This window comes from Triturus cristatus, chromosome 2_1 (genome assembly GCF_964204655.1).
Source record: "Triturus cristatus chromosome 2_1, aTriCri1.1, whole genome shotgun sequence".
In the NCBI taxonomy this organism is placed as follows: domain Eukaryota; kingdom Metazoa; phylum Chordata; class Amphibia; order Caudata; family Salamandridae; genus Triturus; species Triturus cristatus.
Window position 1 is genome coordinate 42,837,479 of NC_140581.1, and position 20,410 is coordinate 42,857,888.

The 20,410-nt window shown below is 49.6% G+C and overlaps 1 protein-coding gene across 3 annotated transcripts in view; it reads right to left on the reverse strand.

Annotated features, from left to right (window-relative positions):
• The window catches only part of LOC146863682 (avidin-like), a 123,823-nt gene extending 105,574 nt beyond the window's left edge, over nucleotides 1–18,249 (reverse strand). For all 3 annotated transcript variants that reach the window (XM_085627816.1, XM_085627814.1, XM_085627817.1), the window contains exon 1: nucleotides 18,123–18,249. In XM_085627816.1, coding sequence (XP_085483942.1) covers nucleotides 18,123–18,225 — 103 coding nt within the window. In that variant the 5' untranslated portion in view covers nucleotides 18,226–18,249. The remainder of the gene's footprint in view (nucleotides 1–18,122) is intronic.
• Between the last annotated feature and the right edge of the window lie 2,161 nt (nucleotides 18,250–20,410).

The following is a 20,410-nucleotide window of genomic DNA, read 5'->3' on the forward strand; positions in this document are numbered from 1 at the left end:
CGGCCTTTAGGGTGTCGAACGCCTTCTGGCAGGAGGGAGTCCAGTGTACTTTCTTGGGGTGTTTTTTGGAGGTTAGTTCTGTGAGGGGGCCTGCGATGCTGCCATAGTTCTTAATAAACCTTCGGTAGTAGCCGGTGAGGCCCAGGAAGGCCCGGACTTCCGTTTGGGTTGCGGGGGGTTCCCAGCACAAGATGGCGTCGATCTTCGGCTGGAGGGGGGCGACATGCCCACTTCCCACCTGGTGCCCCAGATAGGTTACGGAGCTGTGCCCAATTTGACATTTGCTGGCTTTGATGGTGAGGCCGGCCCGGCGCAGAGCCAGCAGGACTTGACGGAGGTGCTGGAGGTGCTCGGTCCATTGGGAGCTGAATACCGCTATGTCGTCGAGGTATGCTGCGCTGAACCCCTCTAGTCCGGACAGGACTCTGTTCACCAGCCGCTGGAAGGTGGCCGGGGCATTCTTCATTCCAAACGGCATCACCCTAAAGCAGTAGTGCCCATCCGGGGTGGAGAAGGCGGAGCGCTCCTTGGCTCCCTCGGTGAGGGTAATCTGCCAGTATCCACTAGTCAGGTCGAAGGTGCTGAGGTAGCGAGCGGCCCCAAGGCGGTCAATGAGCTCGTCGGCACGGGGGATAGGGTGAGCGTCCGCTCGGGTGACCGCATTGAGTCCTCGGTAGTCCACGCAAAACCTCAGCTCGGGGGCAACACCCGGGGTAGTCGCTTTCGGAACCAGGACTACCGGGCTGGCCCAGGGGCTGTCGGAGGGTTCAATCACCCCGAGGTCTAGCATCTTCGCCACCTCGGTCTGGATGCAGGTTCGGACCCGATCAGGGACCCGGTAGGCCCGATGTCTCACTGGCGGGCTGTCGCCGGTGTTCACGTCGTGGACACACCAGTTGGTGACCCCAGGGGTCAGGGAGAAGAGGTCCGCGAACTGCCTTAGTAGCTGGCGGCAGTCGTCGGACTGTTGGGCTGTTAGGGCGGTTGACAGTCTCACCCCCTCCACGGACCCATCGGTCTCTTTCGCCCCCAGGGGGTCTGGAAGGGGCTCGGTGTCTTCTTCGGCCCCATCGTCGATGGCCAGGAGTAAACTCAATTCGGTCCGTACAAAGTGAGGTTTGAGGCGGTTCACGTGGAGAACCCGGAGGGGGTTCCGCGGGGACTGCACATCGACGAGATAGGTGACCTGGCTCTTCCGCTCGACCACCTTGAAGGGTCCAGTCCATTTATCTTGGAGGGCGCAGGGTCTCACCGGGGCCATGACCCAGACTTGTTGGCCCGGCTGAAACCTGACCAGCGTAGCATTCTGGTCATACCAGCGCTTCATTTCTTCCTGACTAGCCTCAAGGTTCGCTTCTGCGAGTTCTCTGAATTTCCGGGTCTGGTTGCGGAGCGCCAAGATGTATCGGAACACATCCGGAGGGGTCCCCCGGGGGGTTGTTTCCCACCCCTCCTTGACCAGGCTCAGGGGTCCCCGGACGGGGTGTCCATATAGTAGTTCGAATGGGCTGAATCCCAGGGATTTTTGGGGAACCTCCCGGTAGGCGAACAGGAGGCATGGGAGGAGGACGTCCCACCTCCGGCGTAGGGGTTCCTCGAGGCCCATGATCATTCCTTTCAGTGTTTTGTTAAAGCACTCGACTAGGCCGTTTCCTTGGGGGTGGTACGGGGTGGTGAATTTGTACGATACTCCGCACTGCTGCCAGAGGGACTTCATATATCGGGAGATAAAGTTCGTACCCCGGTCACTCACGACTTCGCGGGGGAACCCCATGCGGGAGAAGATCCCCATCAAGGCCCGGCCTACCACGGGGGCCGTCACGGTGCGGAGAGGGATTGCTTCGGGGTAACGGGTGGCATGATCCACCAGGACGAGGATGAACCGGTGGCCCTGGGCGGTCTTGGGGTCCAGCGGTCCCACAATGTTGATTCCTACCCGCTCAAAAGGGGTACTGACGACGGGGAAGGGTTGTAGCGGAGCCTTGCGCTTGCCCCCACTCTTTCCGCTGCCCTGGCACGTGGGGCAGGACTTGCAGTGGGCCTCCACATTTGCTCGCATCTTGGGCCAATAGAAGTGGGTGACGAGTCGTTGGTAGGTCTTATCTTGGCCTAAGTGTCCGGCCAGGGGTACATCATGGGCCAGGCCCAGGAGGAGACTTCGGAAGCGTAGGGGTACCACTAGTACTCGGGCCGATCCCAACTCGGCCGACTTCTGTTCGCTGTACAGGAGGCCGTTCTCCCAGTATACCCAGTGGGTGCCAGTCCGGTCGCCTGCTGCTTGGGCCTCGGCCTGTTGTCGGGGTCCAATGAGGGACGGGCAGGTGGATTGTTCTTGGCAGAATTCTTCACGGGAGGGGCCCCCTTTGCAGGGCCACTGGGCCAGTTCTGGCAAGTCCCCGAGTTTGGTCAGGGTTTCGGGGTCGGAAGGCACTGACCCTTCATCGGGAGCGGTCGGTTCGTCCAGAAGGGGGTCGTTGGCCTCTGGTGGTGTATTCTGGATCTCGGGGATGGTGGCGGTGCTTAGCGGCATGGCCTCTCCCCCCTCGGAGGAAGGCGCCCTGAGAGTCATCGAGCGCGTGGTGGCGCATACCCACTCGGGTAGGCCCATCATCTCGAGGTGGGCTTTTCGTTCCACTTGTCCCCACGGGGAGTTCTCAAGGTCGTTGCCCAGGAGGCAGTCCACGGGCTGGGAGGTTCGGACCGACACCTTTAACTTGCCGGTGACTCCCCCCCATTCGAAGGGGACTAGGGCCATCCGGCAGAGGCTCTCGGAATTTTCTGATGATATGACGGGGCAAAAAGCGCCAGGCAGGATCTGATCTTCGGAGATCAGGTGACAATGAACCGCCGTGACACTCGCCCCCGTGTCCCGGAGGCCCTCGATGCGGTGAACGTTGACCGTTACCTGCTGTCGGTACTTCTTCGTGTTGGCAGGCAGGGACGTTCCGGGAACCATCTCCCGGTCCCCTAGGGAGACCAAGGCCATGGCGGCTGGTTCCCATTCTTCGGAGTCTTCCATCTCTTCCCCCAGGGCTACGGAGGCCATCTGTCGAGCCGGCGGGGTTGTTGTGGCGGTCCGCTGGTACAGGGGACATTGAGGGTCGCTGGCATAGTGTCCGGTCTGTTGGCAGCGGAAACAGGTGATCCTCACTCGGGGCCCCGGCCTTCCTGGTGGCCCGGTGCTGGCCGGAGGTGGAGCTGGAAAGGGCGGAGATTGTCCTCTGGGAGGGCTGAGCGGGGATCCCCCCGGGAGCTCCCTTTGCCGGCCTTGATTCCCTCCGCCCCTCTGGCGGGGGGGTCCCTGACTGTGGCGACCATAGTCTCCCACGGGGCCCCGGGAGGCCCGGGTGTTCACCCACCGGTCAGCTTCGACGGCCAGTTTTCGAGGGTCTGTGAGTTTGCTGTCCAGGAGGTGCTGGCGCAGCTCTACGAAGCAATTAGCGGACAAGAGTTCCCATGCGATTAGGTCGAACAGCTCCTCAAAGGTGGAGACCTTGCTGCCCTTGATCCATCCGTCCAAGGCCCGGCTGTAAAAGTTCACGTACTCCACCCAGGTGGTACAGGGTATCTTTTTGCAGTCTCTAAACCGTTGCCGGTACATTTCAGGGGTGAGCCCATATCTGGCTACCAGGGCCTCTTTCATGTGACTGTAGGAGTTCATCACCGTGGAGGGCAGGTCCAGCAGGGTATCTCTCCCCTCGCTCAGGAACCGGCCCCACAGCCCAGCTCCCCAGTCTTTCTGCGGGACTCGGTGGGAGGTCATGGCGACTTCGTAGGCCTTGAACCATTGCTGAATGTCGTCGTTCTTATAGTATTCTTTCACCACATCTTTGGGGATGTGGACCTTTGGTTCCACGGTGGAGGAGACTGGTTGGGTTTCCGAGGGTCGGGCCTCCGCCTTCTTAGCCTTGAGCTCGATTTCTTTTAGGCTACGTTCGTGCTCTAGTTGGAGTTTTCTTTCTTCGTGTTCTCTCTGTCGTTTCTTTTCCTCTAGTTCTCCTTGTAAGCGTAACTGTTCCACCGCCAGTTTTTTTTCAGCCAGTTATAGCTCTCCTTTGATTTTTAATTTTGCTAGTTCTAGTTCGTGGTTGCGACCTCTTTCTCGGTCCGCTAGTTCCTCTGGGGATAGGGCCCCCTCGGGGGCGCCGTTCCTCCACGGGGTGCTTCGTGGTTCATTGGGAGGCTCTCCTTCTGTTTGTGTCCGGGGAGTTCCCGCCTCGACCCAGGTTTTTAATGCCCCCTGGAAGTCCTCTTTCGTGCTTAGTCCGGTGGTAGCGATTCCAAAGTCTTTGCAAAATTGTTTCAGTTCTCGGTGCGTATAAGATTCTAACTGGTCCTTTTGGAATGCCGTGCTCGGGTTGGTGCCTGCGGCACCTAGGGAAGTTTCTCCTTCCATTTCTTCTCGGTAGTGCGTAAGCCGTCTACTGCACGATCTCTAGGTGTTGGCTCGGATCCCATCGCCTGCCACCAAATGTTGGAAGGCGTTCCCCGGGGAGGCTGCGGAATGCGTTCCCGACCACCCGGAGGCCCACCTTACCCAGAGTTAGGCCGAGCAAGAGCAGGGAGGCCCTTCCTGGAAGGGTCTCGTACCTAGGATCGCACACGCTGCGCTTACTCTCTCTTCGGATAGAGGGACACCACACAGTAATTCGTTGTATGACAATATGCTTTTATCGGTGGTTGTCAGGGATCTTTATGATCCGGCAGGCAGGTGCAGAATTAATGCCATAAGCGGCAGCGATCTCGTGAGGAGGGAAAGGGTAGCGGGACAGTCTTTGAATCAGTGTCTCTGCGAGGTATCCGGCGCACAGCTCTCAATCCTCGAGCTGAGGGGATGTTGCTTCTCTCGGCAATCTCTGCCGATTCTCTTGGAGGAGCGGGCCGCGAGTCACTCAGCAGGCACCGGAGGGTCGTAGTTCAGGGAGCCGCGACGGCGTCAGCAGGGCTCAGATGGTTCAGAATTCGGGGAGCCGCGACGGCGTCAGCAGGGCTCAGATGGTTCAGAGTTCGGGGAGCCGCGACAGCGTCAGCAGGGCTCAGATGGTTCAGAATTCGGGGAGCCGCGACGGCGTCAGCAGGGCTCAGATGGTTCAGAGTTCGGGGATCCGCGACAGCGTCCGCAGGGCTCAGGTGGTTCAGAGTTCGGGTAGCGTTCTTCTGTTCGGTGAGCGATCGAGCCGCGACCAGGTCAGCAGGCTCTCGTCAGTCCAGGTCTTCTCTGCTCCCGTCCCTTCAGCACCCCTTGTTATACTCCCCCTCCTCTTTGAAGTCCGGAGTCCTCGCGGAGAGGGGTCTGGTGCCCGGGGGGGGGCGGTGTGACAGGGTTTCCTGTAGCTCGGCCCTTTGATCTGTTCAAGTGGGTCTGGGAGGGACTCCAGACACCCAGCAGGCGAGGCGCCCGCTCACCGGGGGCCTGGTGGTCGATCGAAACCTCCCTCGGGGGAGAGACCAGAGGTGTGACAGGGTCGGCGCCTCTCGGTCTGGTTTGGGGGGGGTTTCGTTCTCCCTCGGCCGGGCATGCGTGTTGGGGATTTGGTCGGCCCTCGGGATGTTGGACCACGGGAGCCGGAAGGCCATGTCCACGAGCTTCGGCGTGGTTGTAGGGTAACTTGCTGGTCGGGAGGGCCCACGCCACGAGGCCGGTCTCACAGGGTGTTTCTGGTTGCTCCAGATGTACCCTGACTTATCCTCACTGGTTGAGTCTCTCAGACCTTGCTGGTCTGCACCGCAGTCCTTTCTCTGCATTCCTGTGACTTGCCTTTGCCAAGGCTTGTTGGGTCCTTTCTGGTCACCGATACCGCAGCATTTGACAGACTTCGTGGGACAGCTCGAATCCGGCTCATGGACTTCGTAAACGCCTCCTGGACCTCGTGGCTGAAGAGTCAAGACACCCCTCAACTCACCTGATGCACCCGACATCTGTGGGCATTGGTCCACCCTGCCCTGGGTCACTGGCTTGTGACCCAGACTCTGTCCTCTCTGCTTTCAGGTTCCTTACATCCTAGATCCAGGCTTGGATCTCTCCGGACACTTCTCCTCTTCACGGCAGCAGCAGTTCTTTGCAGGCTTCCATTGGAATCGATGACGCGACCCGACGCCAAAAGACACCTATGCATCCGACTTCCCTGGGTGAGGTTGATGGAGCGGGTAGTACAAACTTCTGTATACCCCCCCATTTCTGCATGTTCATACTAATTAGAATAATCTATTAATTGTAATAATAATAATAATGTGTTTGAGTGATACTTAATCAACCTTACTAATGTATGAATTACACGTGGGATTTGGGATTTGCATTTTGCATTGCTAAAATAATTTGTAAACTAATATACGTACGCATACTAATACTAGAAAAATAGAATATTGTGTGATATATGTTGTTTTTTTGACGTTATTGTATGTTGCACCAGATGACATCATTGGGTGAATATGAACGCTTTAAATGTCGCTATTATGCTAGATAATTACATACACATAGTGAGGGTTAAACATTTTATTTGTTATTTCTATGTTTTAATTACTTTTTGTGTTTGTTTCGCTTAAGTAGACCGATTGGACCTAAGACAAGATGGCCGACCGACACACACGACGCGACAGCTACCATTCCACGAGGTTTCAGACCAAGTGCGCATGTCCCAGGCTCCTGTACCAGTGGCCTCAAGATGACCTACACTCTCTGTACCCATACAAGGTCGCGATGGATGACTGCCAGAACTTTAAACAAAGGACAGTTATGAAATCCGAAACTAGCAAGTGCGATGAGCTAACCTTACGAACTCTGAGAAACCTCACCGGACGACCCCAACCGACCAATCAGAAGTGCCCAAAATTGACTTTCATTACATTTTGACATTAATTTCATTATAAAATGATGGTAGAATAGAGAGTTGCGCGAACCTTTATTTTTCCTGACGTTATGCTGACGGAGAGGACGGTGACCTTACAGGACAGCTGTTTCCCTGAATCTTTGACAGACTGAATTGCTGCCCAATTTCCTGATGAACTGAAGACTCTTTGAATTGATGGGCATTGATTGATGTGTACACGCTAATGGTCTCGGCCAAATCTTTGGGACTATAGCGTGCTGCATGACGACTTGATTGACTTAGAGGACGACTGATAGCCAGATTAGCTCTCTCGTGGATGCTAGCCCTAGAACCGCCTAAGTCCAAAAGGGTTTGGTCCTGACTCGATTAGAAGTGTCCCTAATCTTTAAAATTCCAACCGTGACATTCCCCCTAGAAGATAATAGGAACCAGCGGTTGTGTTTCCACACTGCATACAGTTCCCGTGGGTCCCCTGTGTCACTACCTTGGGTGGTTCCTTGGGGTCCCAGCGATTCTAGAGGCAATAGGCCTAGTGCCTATTACAGTCGTGGCTCTTATACCACTTTTTTAGTATGTGGTTTGGTACGCCCCTAGGGCCCAAACGTGTATTTTTGCATTTACTGATGCTTGATCACTTGTAACTTTAGTACTTCGAACTCCAGTCTCATAAAGAGACTAGAAGGGTGTGTGTTATCTTAAACACATATATTTTGAATATATACATGGTGTGGTTGTCTTTTCATTTGATCATTCAAGAGATTATAGACTGGTAAACCAAGCTGCTTTACATTCCTTCAAGACTTAGCCTGAAGGCTGCTCTCCATAGCTACCACTAGGATAGCTTTCATATAAGGTTGTCTTTAACCATTCACCATAAGGAGTTGTTTGGACTGATACAAGATGCCCACTAGAACTAGTGGACAGCATATATCAGGCCACCTTCTCACACACACAAAACATAATTTGGATGCTACTGGCCTATGAGACTTTTGAACATGGATTATACGTGTTTAGAAGTTACTCTCAGAGAGGATGGTGGTGATTCTTTTGGGTTAGGTAGGAACTAGTAGGTTTTATATTGAGAAGATTGCTGGCGGGCAAAACCCTACTATCTAGGGCCCCCAGATTATTATTGTGAGAAGTTGGCCTGATATATGCTGTCCACTAGTTATAGTGGGCACCTTGTATCAGTCCAAACAACCCCTTATTTGTTATAGGTTAAAGACAACCTTTATCGAAAGCTATCCTAGTGGTAGCTATGGAGTGCAGCCTTCAGGCTAAGTCTTGAAGGAATGTAAAGCATTCAGGCCCAAGGGGGAATAAAACCATATACTAAAATAGTGGTATAGGAACCACGATTTAACTAGACACAAGGCCTAGAGCCTGTAGAATCACTGGGACCCCAAGGAGCTACCCAAGGTAGTGACACAGGGGACCCACGGGGGCCGTGTGCAGTGTGTGAACACAGCCGCGAGCTGCCGTTAGCTTCTATGGGGAAAGTCGCGGTTAGATTTGTAAAGATTAGGGACACTTAAAAATGAGTCTGGACCAAACCCTTTTGGACGTAGGAAGTTCTAGGGTTAGCACCCACGACAGCACCGGACTACTCGTGTTACCTCACCCAGGGAAGCCGGGTGCATAGGTGTCTTTTGGTGTCGGGTCGCGTCGTCGATTCCAGTGGAAGCCTGCAAAGAACTGCTGCTGCCGTGAAGAGGAGAAGTGTCATTGATTACAGTGGGAGCTGGCGAAGAAGAGCTGCTGCCATGAAGATGTGAAGTGTCCAAAGAGATCGAAGCCTGGATCGAAGATGAAAAGAACCTGAAAGCAGAGGGGACAGAGTCTGGGTCACTAGCCAGTGACCAGGAAGGCGATGAGCAGATGCCCACCGATGTCGGGTGATTTCAGTTGAAAGAGGTGAAGCTTGACTCTTCAGCCACGAGGACCAGGAGGTGTCGAGGACAACCAGGAGCTGGATTCAAGCTGTCCCACGAAGGATGTCAAGTGCTGCAGTGTCGGTGCCCATATTAGACACAACAAGCCTTGGCAACAGCAACCCACGCAGAAACAAGAAAGATGCTTCGGTGTAGACCAGCAAGGTCCGTGGGACTCACCACTTGGTAGGGAGTTGGGGAACATCTAGAGCAACCAGGAAAAGCCCAAGGAAGTAAAAGGTTACCCCCTCAGGGACCCACCAGTCAACGGACCAGGGATCGCGAAGGGACCACGAGATAAAACACAAAATGGTGGCCCACGGGACACTCGGAATGACCAGGCCGACAACCTTCAGTGGATTCAGTGCTCGAGGTGGGGGCTACAAGTCAGCCCAAGCACAACTTCAAGAGATGTCGAGAAGTCAATGCACTTGCAGAAATGCATGGTGACCAGGAGTTCCGGTTCCACGCTACTCACGAGGGCTGCGGGTCTCAGCTTTGCTGGGGACTCGGGTCGGCCTCGGAGATGTCTAGAAATCCTCTTCCTGGGCTGCAAATACTTCGGAGTTCGGCGCGAGCTTCAATGATGCAGACCGGCTAAATTGCTTTGTGGGTGCCTGCCAAGCAGGGGAGTCACTCCTTGATCCCAAGGGAGATTCTTTCAGTCCTCTGGTCTTGAGCAGTGCGTCGAAGGTCCAGGATTCAGCTTCAGAGTTTCGTCCAGGGTAATCTAAAGTCCTAAGGACTGGGGTCCCATACTAATACTAAGGTAGGGGGTTGGACATACTCTGGGGACCCACCAATGGGAGGGTTTGGAAAGAGTGGTGGCTACACCCTTTTCCTTTGTCCAGTTTCATGCCAGAGCAGGGGCTGGAAGCCCCTGAACCGGTTTGAGCTGGACTATGCACAGGGACACCAAATGTGCCCCCAGTGCAGGACTTCAAAGCACTCAGAGAGAGCTCCACCCCAGCCTCAATGCACATAAGTCTGGGAGGTGGTTACACCTCCCTCTGACAGGAAATGTTTTGCCCAGGCCTCCCCTGCCAGAGTTTCAGTCAGCAGCAGGAGGTCAGACCCATGTCTGTGGCTGCAGCATCCATTTTGTAATGCCAGGGCTCTATTAAGTTTCTACCAGCTATACCAGTGCTGTCATGTATTTCCCTCTAGAAGGGTAGGATCATATTCCCACACCAGTTACTGGTGTGGGGGTATGATTCCAAGGTGTTTGACACCAAACACGACATATTTCTGTGCAGCCAGTCCAAAGTTAGCATTTACCGTTTGGTTATAATGCACTTAAGATTATATGGTCAGGCTGCACTACTGACAACCCCGGAGAAGAGATTCCGAAGGCTGCAGAGGGGCTCAGCTCATGCCTGGGCACCCCCTCACATATAACCAAGCACCCTGCCTTCAGGATTGATAAGGCCTGCCAAAGGGGTGACTGATAGGTTTGTATGTGCAGTATATGGTGAGATATAGTGAACCTATATCTCAGTAAGGGGTGCATGCACCACCTTACTCAGGCTGCAGTAGCAGACCTGTGGTGTCATTTTGGGTGGGGCTTTACAGGGGGGGCATAATACATGCTTCAGCCCCTGGTAGGCCTCTGGGGTACCTATGCCCTGGGTACATAGTATACCATATACTAGGGACTTATAAGGGCACCTTAGATCCAATCTGTAATGTACCTAAAGTACATGGAATCATTTTAGAGAGGAAGCAGCTAGGCTGGGGCCCTGAATAGCAGGGTCCCAGCCAGACTAAAGTCTAAAAACAGTGAAACACCAGCAAACAGGGGGTATACACATATGAAGCAGATCCTACTCTCCTACACAACTCCCACCCCCCCAAATGCAGGGACATTAAACTAACCTTGACCAGTTGAGTCTTCATGTTATAAGTGGAAATATCTGGAGAGTCCATCTGCATTGACATGGTTACTCCCAGTTCTATGTTCCACTGTAAAGTCCATCCCCTGTAGGGAAATGGACCACCTGAGCAATTTGGGATTTTCACTCTTCATCTGTTTTGTTAGCCATAATTGGGGCTTATGGTCTGTCTGAACAATGAAGTGAGTACCAAATAAGTATGGCCTCAACTTCTTCAGAGCCCAAACCACAGCAAAGGCCTCCCCCTCAATGGCTGACCAACGTTTCTCTCTGGGGGTCAACCTTCTGCTTATGAAAGCTACTGGCTGATCCTGACCTTCATCATTCAACTGTGACAGTACAGCCCCTACCCCCAACTCGGATGCATCTGTTTGGACAATTAACTTTTTGGAGTAGTCAGGACTTTGCATAATGGGAGCAGTGCACATGGCCTGCTCCCATTCTGCAAAGGCCTTTTGACAACTAACTGTCCACTGAACCCTTTTGGGCATTTTCTTAGAGGTTAAATCAGTCAGGGGTGTCACTATTGATCCATACCCCTTGACAAATCTTCTATAGTACCCAGTCAGGCCTAAGAAGGCTCTCACCTGAGTCTGGGTAGTTGGAGCAATCCAGTCCATTATGGTCTGGATTTTGTCTGCAATGGTTGAACCTGGCCTCCACCTACAAGGTGGCCGAGGTACACAACCTGACTCTGCCCTATCTGGCACTTAGTAGCCTTGATAGTTAGGCCTGCTTTTTGCAGGGCCTCCAAAACATTCCTCAGGTGGACCAGGTGATCATCCCAGGTGGAGCTAAAGACAGCAATATCATCTAGATATTCTGCACTATAGTCTTCCAGGCCTATAAGGACTTGATTCACCAGCCTTTGGAAAGTGGCAGGTGCATTCTTCAAACCAAAGGGCATTACCACAAATTGATAGTGCCCACTAGGGGTAGAAAATGCTGTCTTTGGCTTTGCATCATCAGCAAGTCTGATCTGCCAGTAGCCAGCTGTCAAGTCAAATGTGCTTAGAAACCAAAGTATCTATTAGCTCATCTGCCCTTGGGATGGGATGGGCATCAGTCCTAGTGACTGCATTGAGACCCCTGTAGTCTACACAAAACCTCATTTCTCTCTTGCCATCAGTGGTGTGAGGTTTAGGTACCAGGACTACTGGACTAGCCCAAGGGCTAACTGAGGGTTTAATAACTCCCAAATCCAACATCGTTTGGACTTCTGTCCTTATACAGTGCCTGACATGGTCAGGTTGCCTGTTTCCAGTGTCCACTTCATGAGTGCACCTGGTGGTCTGACTTGGAGTCAGAGAAAACATATGTCTGAACTGGCTGAGAAGTTTTCTGAAGTCAGTTTGCTGCTGGGCAGTGAGGCTGCCTGCCAAGGCTACACCATCAACTGATCCATCATCAGGGTTCTGACAAAGCAGGTCAGGGAGTGGGTCACTCTCTTCCTCCTGTCCCTCGTCAGTTACCATGAGCAAGCCCATGTCTGCCCTGTCAACATATGGTTTTAGTCTTAAGCTGACTAAGGTGACCGTTTAATGCACTGACCGGAGCGCCTGGTAAAGGGCTCCTTGCTACATTACTTGCGGTACTTTTTAAAAATGTTTATTTACTCTGCACTGCTTTTAGAGAAAGGGCTCTGATGTTTTTAAAACAACTTTAAAATTGTATTTTGCACATTGTGTTCTACCCACGCACTGTCAAAACACTCACCCGGTATCCTCCTCGGTCCAGCACGGATTGTTCCGATTGTCTGGATGGAAGCGCCTCAGACCGGAAGTGAAATTTGACTGCTTCCCTCTCTACCTCGTCGGAAGGTTAGCAGTCTAGCTCTTAAACTATAAAAGCTCATGCTTAGTCAGATGCACAGCGGACGCGCTCAAGCTGACTAAAGTGACCGTTTAATGCACTGACCGGAGCGCCTGGTAAAGCGCTCCTTGCTACATTACTTATGGTACTATTTTTAAATGTTTATTTACTCTGCACTGCTTTTAGAGAGCACCTGGCAAAGGGCTCTGATGTTTCTAAAACAACTTTAAAATTGTATTTTGCACATTGTGTTCTACCCACGCACTGTCAAAACACTCACCCGGTATCCTCCCCGGTCCAGCACGGATTGTTCCGATTGTCTGGAGGGAGGCGCCTCAAACCGGAAGTGAAATTTGACCGCTTCCCTCTCTACCTCGTCGGACGGTTAGCAGTCTAGCTCTTAAACTATAAAAGCTCATGCTTAGTCAGACGCTCAGCGGACACGCTTAAGCTGACTAAAGTGACCGTTAAATGCACTGACCGGAGCGCCTGGTAAAGGGCTCCTTGCTACATTACTTGCAGTACTATTTTTAAACGTTTATTTACTCTGCACTGCTTTTAGAGAGCACCTGGCAAAGGGCTCTGATGCTTTTAAAACAACTTTAAAATTGTATTTTGCACATTGTGTTCTACGCACGCACTGTCAAAACACTCACCCGGTATCCTCCCCGGTCCAGCACGGATTGTTCCGATTGTCTGGAGGGAGGCGCCTCAAACCGGAAGTGAAATTTGACCGCTTCCCTCTCTACCTCATCGGAAGGTTAGCAGTCTAGCTCTTAAACTATAAAAGCTCATGCTTAGTCAGACGCTCAGCGGACACGCTTAAGCTGACTAAGGTGACCGTTAAATGCACTGACCAGAGCGCCTGGTAAGGGCTCCTTGCTACATTACTTGCAGTACTATTTTTAAACGTTTATTTACTCTGCACTGCTTTTAGAGAGCACCTGGCAAAGGGCTCTGATGTTTTAAAACAACTTTAAAATAGTATTTTGCACATTGTGTTCTACCCACGCACTGTCAAAACACTCACCCGGTATCCTCCCCGGTCCAGCACGGATTGTTCCGATTGTCTGGAGGGAGGCGCCAAGTCCGAGATAATGCTATTTGGTGATGCCAATGTTAGGTGGTCGCCTAGGTGGTGGCCAGAGGAACTAGGCCCCACCCCTTGCCCTAAAATAGTGGTGAAAACCTTGGGGTCCGATTGGACCAAAAACTTACCCTGAGAGACCATGTCTCGGCTACCATCGGAGCCTGCTTCCACACTCTTAGCATGCTCAGAAGAGTCTTCCCTTTCCTTCCACTGTCTTCGAGTAAATCCCTGATTCAGGCATTAATTTTAAGCCGTTTAGACTATTGTAACGTGCTGTTGATCTCAGTCAACGAAAAAGACATAAATAGATTACAGGTTGTCCAAAACACCGCGGCTCGCTTGGTGACCGATGCCCCCCCAAGAACAGCCTCACTGCCTTTGCTGAAGAAACTACATTGGCTACCCATACGCAAAAGGATTAATTTCAAAGTATGCTGTATGGCCTACAAAGCATTATATAGATTAGGCCCTAGTTATCTCAATGCCAAATTTGTTAACTATGTGCCCCTTAGACCCCTCAGGTCAGGAGACAAAGCACTGATTTTAGTCCCACACTTTAAAAAGTCTTGTCAAGGTGGTAAGGCCTTCTATCACCTTGGCCCACGCCTTTGGAACAATCTCCCCATTTGCCTGCGACAATGCACAGACTACCTGGCCTTTAGGAAATTGTTGAAGACTTCACTCTTCTAATCAGGTCTCCTTGGTTCACTTATGCGGTCCTAGCGCTGAGATACCCTTATGGGCTGATTTGTGCGCTTTATAAATTAAATAAATAAATAAATAAATTAGTCTGTTGACATGAAGTACTCTGTGGGGACTCCTAGGGGTTCCAAGGTCTACCAAGTAGGTGATCACCCCTTTCAGTTCAACAATTGTATGGGGGCCACTCCATTTGTCCTGGAGGGCTGCTAGGGCCACAGGCTCCCACACCCACGCTTTCTGTCCTGGCTGGTAGACAGCCAGTACAGACTTTTGGTCATACCAGGCTTTTTGTAATTCCTGGCTAGCCTCAAGGTTATTGGTTGCCTTTTTTCATATACTCAGCCATCCTGGAGCGGAGACCAAGTACATAGTCCACTATGTCCTGTTTGGGGGGCTTGAGAGGTAACTCCCATCCTTCCTTAACCAGACACAATGGACCCCTGACAGGGTGACCAAACAAAAGTTCAAAAGGGCGTTACCCACCCCCCTTTTGAGGCACCTCCCTGTATGCAAATAAAAGGCAGGGCAAGAGTATGTCCCATCTTCGCCTAAGCTTTTCTGGGAGTCCTTTAATCATGCCCTTTAAGGTTTTGTTGAACCTTTCAACTAAACCATTGCATTGTGGGTGATAGGGTGTGGTGAACTTGTAGTTCACTCCACACTCCTTCCACATAGCAGTCAAGTAACTAGACATGAAGTTTGCATCCCTGTCAGATACTACCTCCTTAGGAAAGCCTATTCTTGAGAATACACCCACAAGAGCTCTTGCCACCACAGGTGCTGTAGTGCTCCTTAGGGGAATTGCTTCTGGGTACCTGGTGGCATGGTACACCACCAACAGTATAAGCCTGTGCCCAGATGCTGTTTGAGGATCCATGGGACCAACAATGTCAATCCCAACCCTCTCAAAGGGGACCCCTACCACAGGTAGTGGTATCAGGGGGGCCTTTGTGGTTCCACCTGCCTTGCCACTGGCTCGGTAGGTCACACAGGAGCGACAAACCTCCTTAGTGTCTTCAGACGTGTGGAGCCAGTGAAAGTGAGGGACAATTCTGCCCCAAGTCTTGTTCTTGCCCAGGTGTCCTGCTAGGGGAAAATCATGGGCTAGTGTCAAAAGGAAGCCCCTAAACTTCAAAGGTATAACCAACCTCCTGGATGCACCAGGCTTGGGGTCTCCACACTCTGAATAAAGGAGTCCATCATCCCAATAAACTTTATGGGTGCCACTATCATTCCCAGCAGCCTCATCAGCAGCTTGCTTTCTGAGGGGTTTAAGAGAGGGACAGGTTTTCTGCTCCTGGCTCAGATTAGACCTGGAAGGGCCCCTTGTCCCCAAGAACTCAACCTGGTCAGGTTCAAGCTCCTCTGGGACAGTTCCTTCTTCAGGCTCAAGATCATCTCCCTGAGGAGACTGATCAGCATTCTGAGTCAGGTGGGAAGACACTGCCTTAACCCTACTGCTCCTCCTCTTGGAAGGCACCTGGTCAATTATTCCAGAATCCAGGGCCTGTTCAGTTTTAGACATTTTGGCCTGTGACCTAGTCACAGCAAAGACATTAGCAGGGATCCCTAACATTTCTGCATGTGTCCTGAGCTCCACTTCAGCCCAGGCTGAAGTTTCTAGATCATTGCCAAACAAACACTGTACCGGTAGGTCTGCACTTACCACAACCTTCTTGAGGCCAGTTACCCCTCCCCAGGAGAAGTTAACAACCGCCAGAGAATGGTCTGTTCTGACATTGTTAGCATTGATCACTTGGTACTTTTCACCAATTATAATCTGCCCAGGACCCACAAGATCTTTTGTCACCATTGTGACACGTGCTCCTGTGTCCCTGAATGCCAAAGCCTCTACTCCATTTATTAAAGGTTGTTGTCTGTATTTGCCCAGATTACTGGGACTTACAAATGGGAACATATTCATGCCCCCATCACAGACTAACACAGCCTGAGTTGAAACTCTGACTAGGCCAGAGTCCTTCTCAGAACCCAAGGTCAACCCTACTACACCCTTATTATGAGGATTGCCACCACCAATTGTAGCTGTACTAGGGGGAGCAGTTGCCTTAGGGGCAATGGTGGCTGGAGTAGATTCTTTGGACTTGGTGCAATCACTGGTCCAGTGAGTTTTCTGTTTACAAATTTTGTACCATGGTTTCTTGTGGCCTTTTCCCTCGTTAGACTGTGAATCCCCACCTGGTAGGCCTCTGGGGTACCTATGCCCTGGGTACATAGTATACCATATACTAGGGACTTATAAGGGCACCTCAGATCCAATCTGTAATGTACCTAAAGTACATGGAATCATTTTAGAGAGGAAGCAGCTAGGCTGGGGCCCTGAATAGCAGGGTTCCAGCCAGACTAAAGTCGAAAAACAGTGTAACATCAGCAAAAAGTGGGGGGTAAACATGTGAAGCAGATCCTACTCTCCTACAATTATTATGGGCACATCACTGGTGGTGCTTTCTTCAAGTGCCTAGAAGGCATTTGATCGGGTGAAGAGGGTCCACTTGGAAGCGGTTTGATGATGAATTCATCTACTGGATCAGTTCACCAGACTGATTTTGTGATTGTATAGCATGGCTAATCCACAGATTTTAATTAACGGGAATGTGATGGGACGGTTGGAGAAGGGAGAGGGAAGAGGCAGAGTTGTCCCCTTTGACCATTAATATTTGCCGTCTGTTTAGAGCCGGTAGCTACTTTGATTCTAGATTAAATTCAGTTTGTCCCTAATGTAGCTGGAGCCTGCAAAACACATTTATATGCCAATGATATACTGGTATTTTTAATTTGTGCAAGGAGAATATTGATAGAATATTTCATATTATAGATGACTGTCCAGTATCTCCGGATATGAAATAAATGAAAAATAAATCTGAGGTAACATATGCTAATGTTTCAGATGAAAAATTTCCAAATATTTTGCAAGGTAGAAATCACCAGTTTCTCTTAGGTATTTATAATATCATGTCAAGAATAAAGGACAATTGAACAAATGGAATTATTGTAGCCTCTTATTAAAAATAAAGCAAAATGTTTGTTAATTTAGGCTCAGGAGTAGTAAGACTAAAACCTGTAGCTCAGTTAGAAGGTTGATGGACTCTTCCTAATTTTGAGAATTATTTCTTTAATATAATATACCACAAATCTTATGATGTGTAGTAATGCCCAAGTCGAATCATCAGTTTGGGACCTTCATTTTGTTGCAATGACATCAAGGGATTGCTGTTTGGGTACAACAAAAAAAAAAATCATCTTTGGAAACAAATTAAACACTACATTATATTGGTGCCTTGTCACAACTATAATCAGTGGCTCAAGAACACAAACCCGATTGGTGAAGGAGGATGACTCCAGTTGTAAAGGAATTGTGGTGATATAATGTTGGCATGATGTGAGAATGCCATGATGTCACGTAGAATGCCTAGGTTTATTCTGTTAGGAGTGTTATCTCGGGGGGCAGTTGGACTCGGTGCTGTAACTGTGCTGGCTGGGACGGCTCTCTGTGTTGCACAATAAACACTTAGTGTGAAAAGCATCTTGGAGGTAATTTGTCGTCTTTACAGAGGCGACAGAGGACGGGATTTTGACTTGCCAGTGCTGTTGTATTTGCCACCTGTCTACGTTTAATTTCAACGAGTCTTGCCCGCTAGCATTCTAGCTATTCAACCGTGAGTACATTTTTTTTTTTTAAATTGAACAGAGAGCTGTGCCCATAAAAGATTACGCCATCCCAAGTTTATGAGACTTTTTAGTTCACGTGAATTGGAATCACTGCGTTAAAGAAAATAGCTAAGAAAAGCTAAAATTCTGATATCCGACACGAGTTTTAAAAAGACGTGGTTAAAGGAACTATCCTACCTACCTTCGTTACTTTCCCCTGTCGTCCTCGCAACTGTCTTTGTTGGGAGCCAGAGGTGTTCACTCTTCGGCCATCTCCTCCATTTGATGACGTAGAGGAATTTCATTCGAAGCTTAGCAAATGAAGTCAGCGCGTTCTACGGGCCAAACAGTGTGTGAAGCTTCGTCAGCGCGTCATCGTGTAAGATCACACTTCACGGAGACCATTTTGGATCGGTCATTTTCACACTATGAAGAATATACACACGACGTAGTGTCCAGCAGAAGGAACAAAACTTTATTTAAAAAAAAAAACGATCATAAGAGCTCTTGTTTGTCAATACTTGCTGATGTGCACACAGTTTTTTTTTTCGTTGTTTGATTCCTACACGATTTCCTGAAATTGTGCCTCTTTCACGATCATTTATTTTTAGAAATACATTTCGTCACTATTCAAGCTCAGTCCATCACTTCAACGCAAAGTAACGCTGCCATCTAGTGGCTATATTGAACAATTTTTTTTTTGTTCATAATTATCTTCAACATCTGTGTTCACTGCTATTTTTGGGAAATGTTAGCTTTGTTTTTCTTCTATGTTCAACAAAGTTTAACTTTCTCATTTTCTGCTTTCTTGCAGAGGTGGTGAATTTTCAGACATTTTTTTTTTACTTTTCTCTACTGCTTCTAATTTTCTCGCTCTTCTTTCTTCTTTGTAATCATTTTCGTCCAACGGTTTGCTTTTAGATGTCAGCATGCAAAGTGTTATTGCACCAGCGCCTTTTCTACAAGAACCTGGAGATCCTCCTTTGGAATGGAAGTTATGGTTTAGATCGTTCAAGGCATATCTAGGTGCGATTGATGGTCAGAGATACAGGCCTGAAAGGAAAAAGAACCTAATGTACTACCATCTAGGGGTTGAAGGACAAAATGTATTTGATCATCTACCTCCCTACGATCCACCTGAAGGTGAAGACCCTGACGAATTTCAAACAGCAGTAGCGCAATTGGACAAATATTTCACTAAGACAAAGAATATTGTAGTGCATAGATATAAGTTTTTACAAGAAAACAGAACCCTGAAGAAAGTATAGATACTTTTATTACAGCTCTAAAAGATTTGGCCTCTAAATGTGAATTTGAGAACTTTACTTCGCAACTAGTGAGAGATCAACTGGTCGCACGTTGTTATTGTAAAAAGATACAAGAAAGGCTACTAACATGTAAAGATCCTACTCTAGACAAAGCAGTAGATATTGCGAAGAGTATTGAAAGTTCAATGGATGACGCAAAACAGCTTGAAACTGCTCTAGCTAACTCTTCCATTTCAGGTGCTGTTTCCACCAAGCATCCCGGTGCTAGTTCTATCAAACCTCCTATTCCTATTCCCATGCATGACAATGCTCTTAGGGGTAATGTTTTTTGTGGCAATATTAGAAGACCGGGCATGTTTAGGGGTGGAAGATCTTTCATGCAAGATAGGCAATATAGTTCGAGGATATATTGCTATAAATGTGGTTCTTCTTTACATGTTTCTTCTTTTAAGAATTGTCCAGCCATCAATCAACAGTGTGGGCAGTGTGGAAAAATGGGTCATTTTGCTAAAGTCTTTATGAGTAGCAGGAGAAGAAATGTTAGATGTGTAATTCTAATCTACACTTTGATTGTTCTCAAAGTGCTCGTCCGTTGGAGTGGTCTGACCACTTCGCAGTTCATTTTTCCCTGTCCCTTTTTAAGAGTCCAGCCAAGGGTAGCTGTGGTAAGGATGAACTGATTCATCAGTGGGGAAAACTTGATATTGTAGAGTTCAATCAGTACCTCTCCAATACCTGTCCCGACACCAATGCTTCTGTTTTCAGAGCTTAATATGGCAATATCTCACTGGTTCACTAGTTCTATAACTACTTTACTGCCTTTAACACCTAAGCGCACTAGATTACATCATCCCCCTGCACCTTGGTTCTCGGAAGACTTGAAGATCTTAAGAGCCAAGTGCAAGGCACTTGGAAGGAAATGGAGGCATTCCTACTCTGCTTCTTGTAAGGCTGAATACAAAGAAGCCCTGAAGGGGTATCATTCCCAATGTAAAAAAGCCAGGGCCACTTACACTGTGAGTACAGTGACGCAGGCACAGAATTGCCCACGTACTTTTTTTTCTGTTGTAAAAAAGCTAACAGGAGCAGACACTGTCCCGATCCCTCCAGCTTTGGAGGAAGATCAATGTAAAGCCATTGCCGAGTATTTTATTGCCAAAGTTGAACGCATATATGACTCTATGAGTTCTTCCTTGACAGCAATGGATCCTCACCTGGCGCA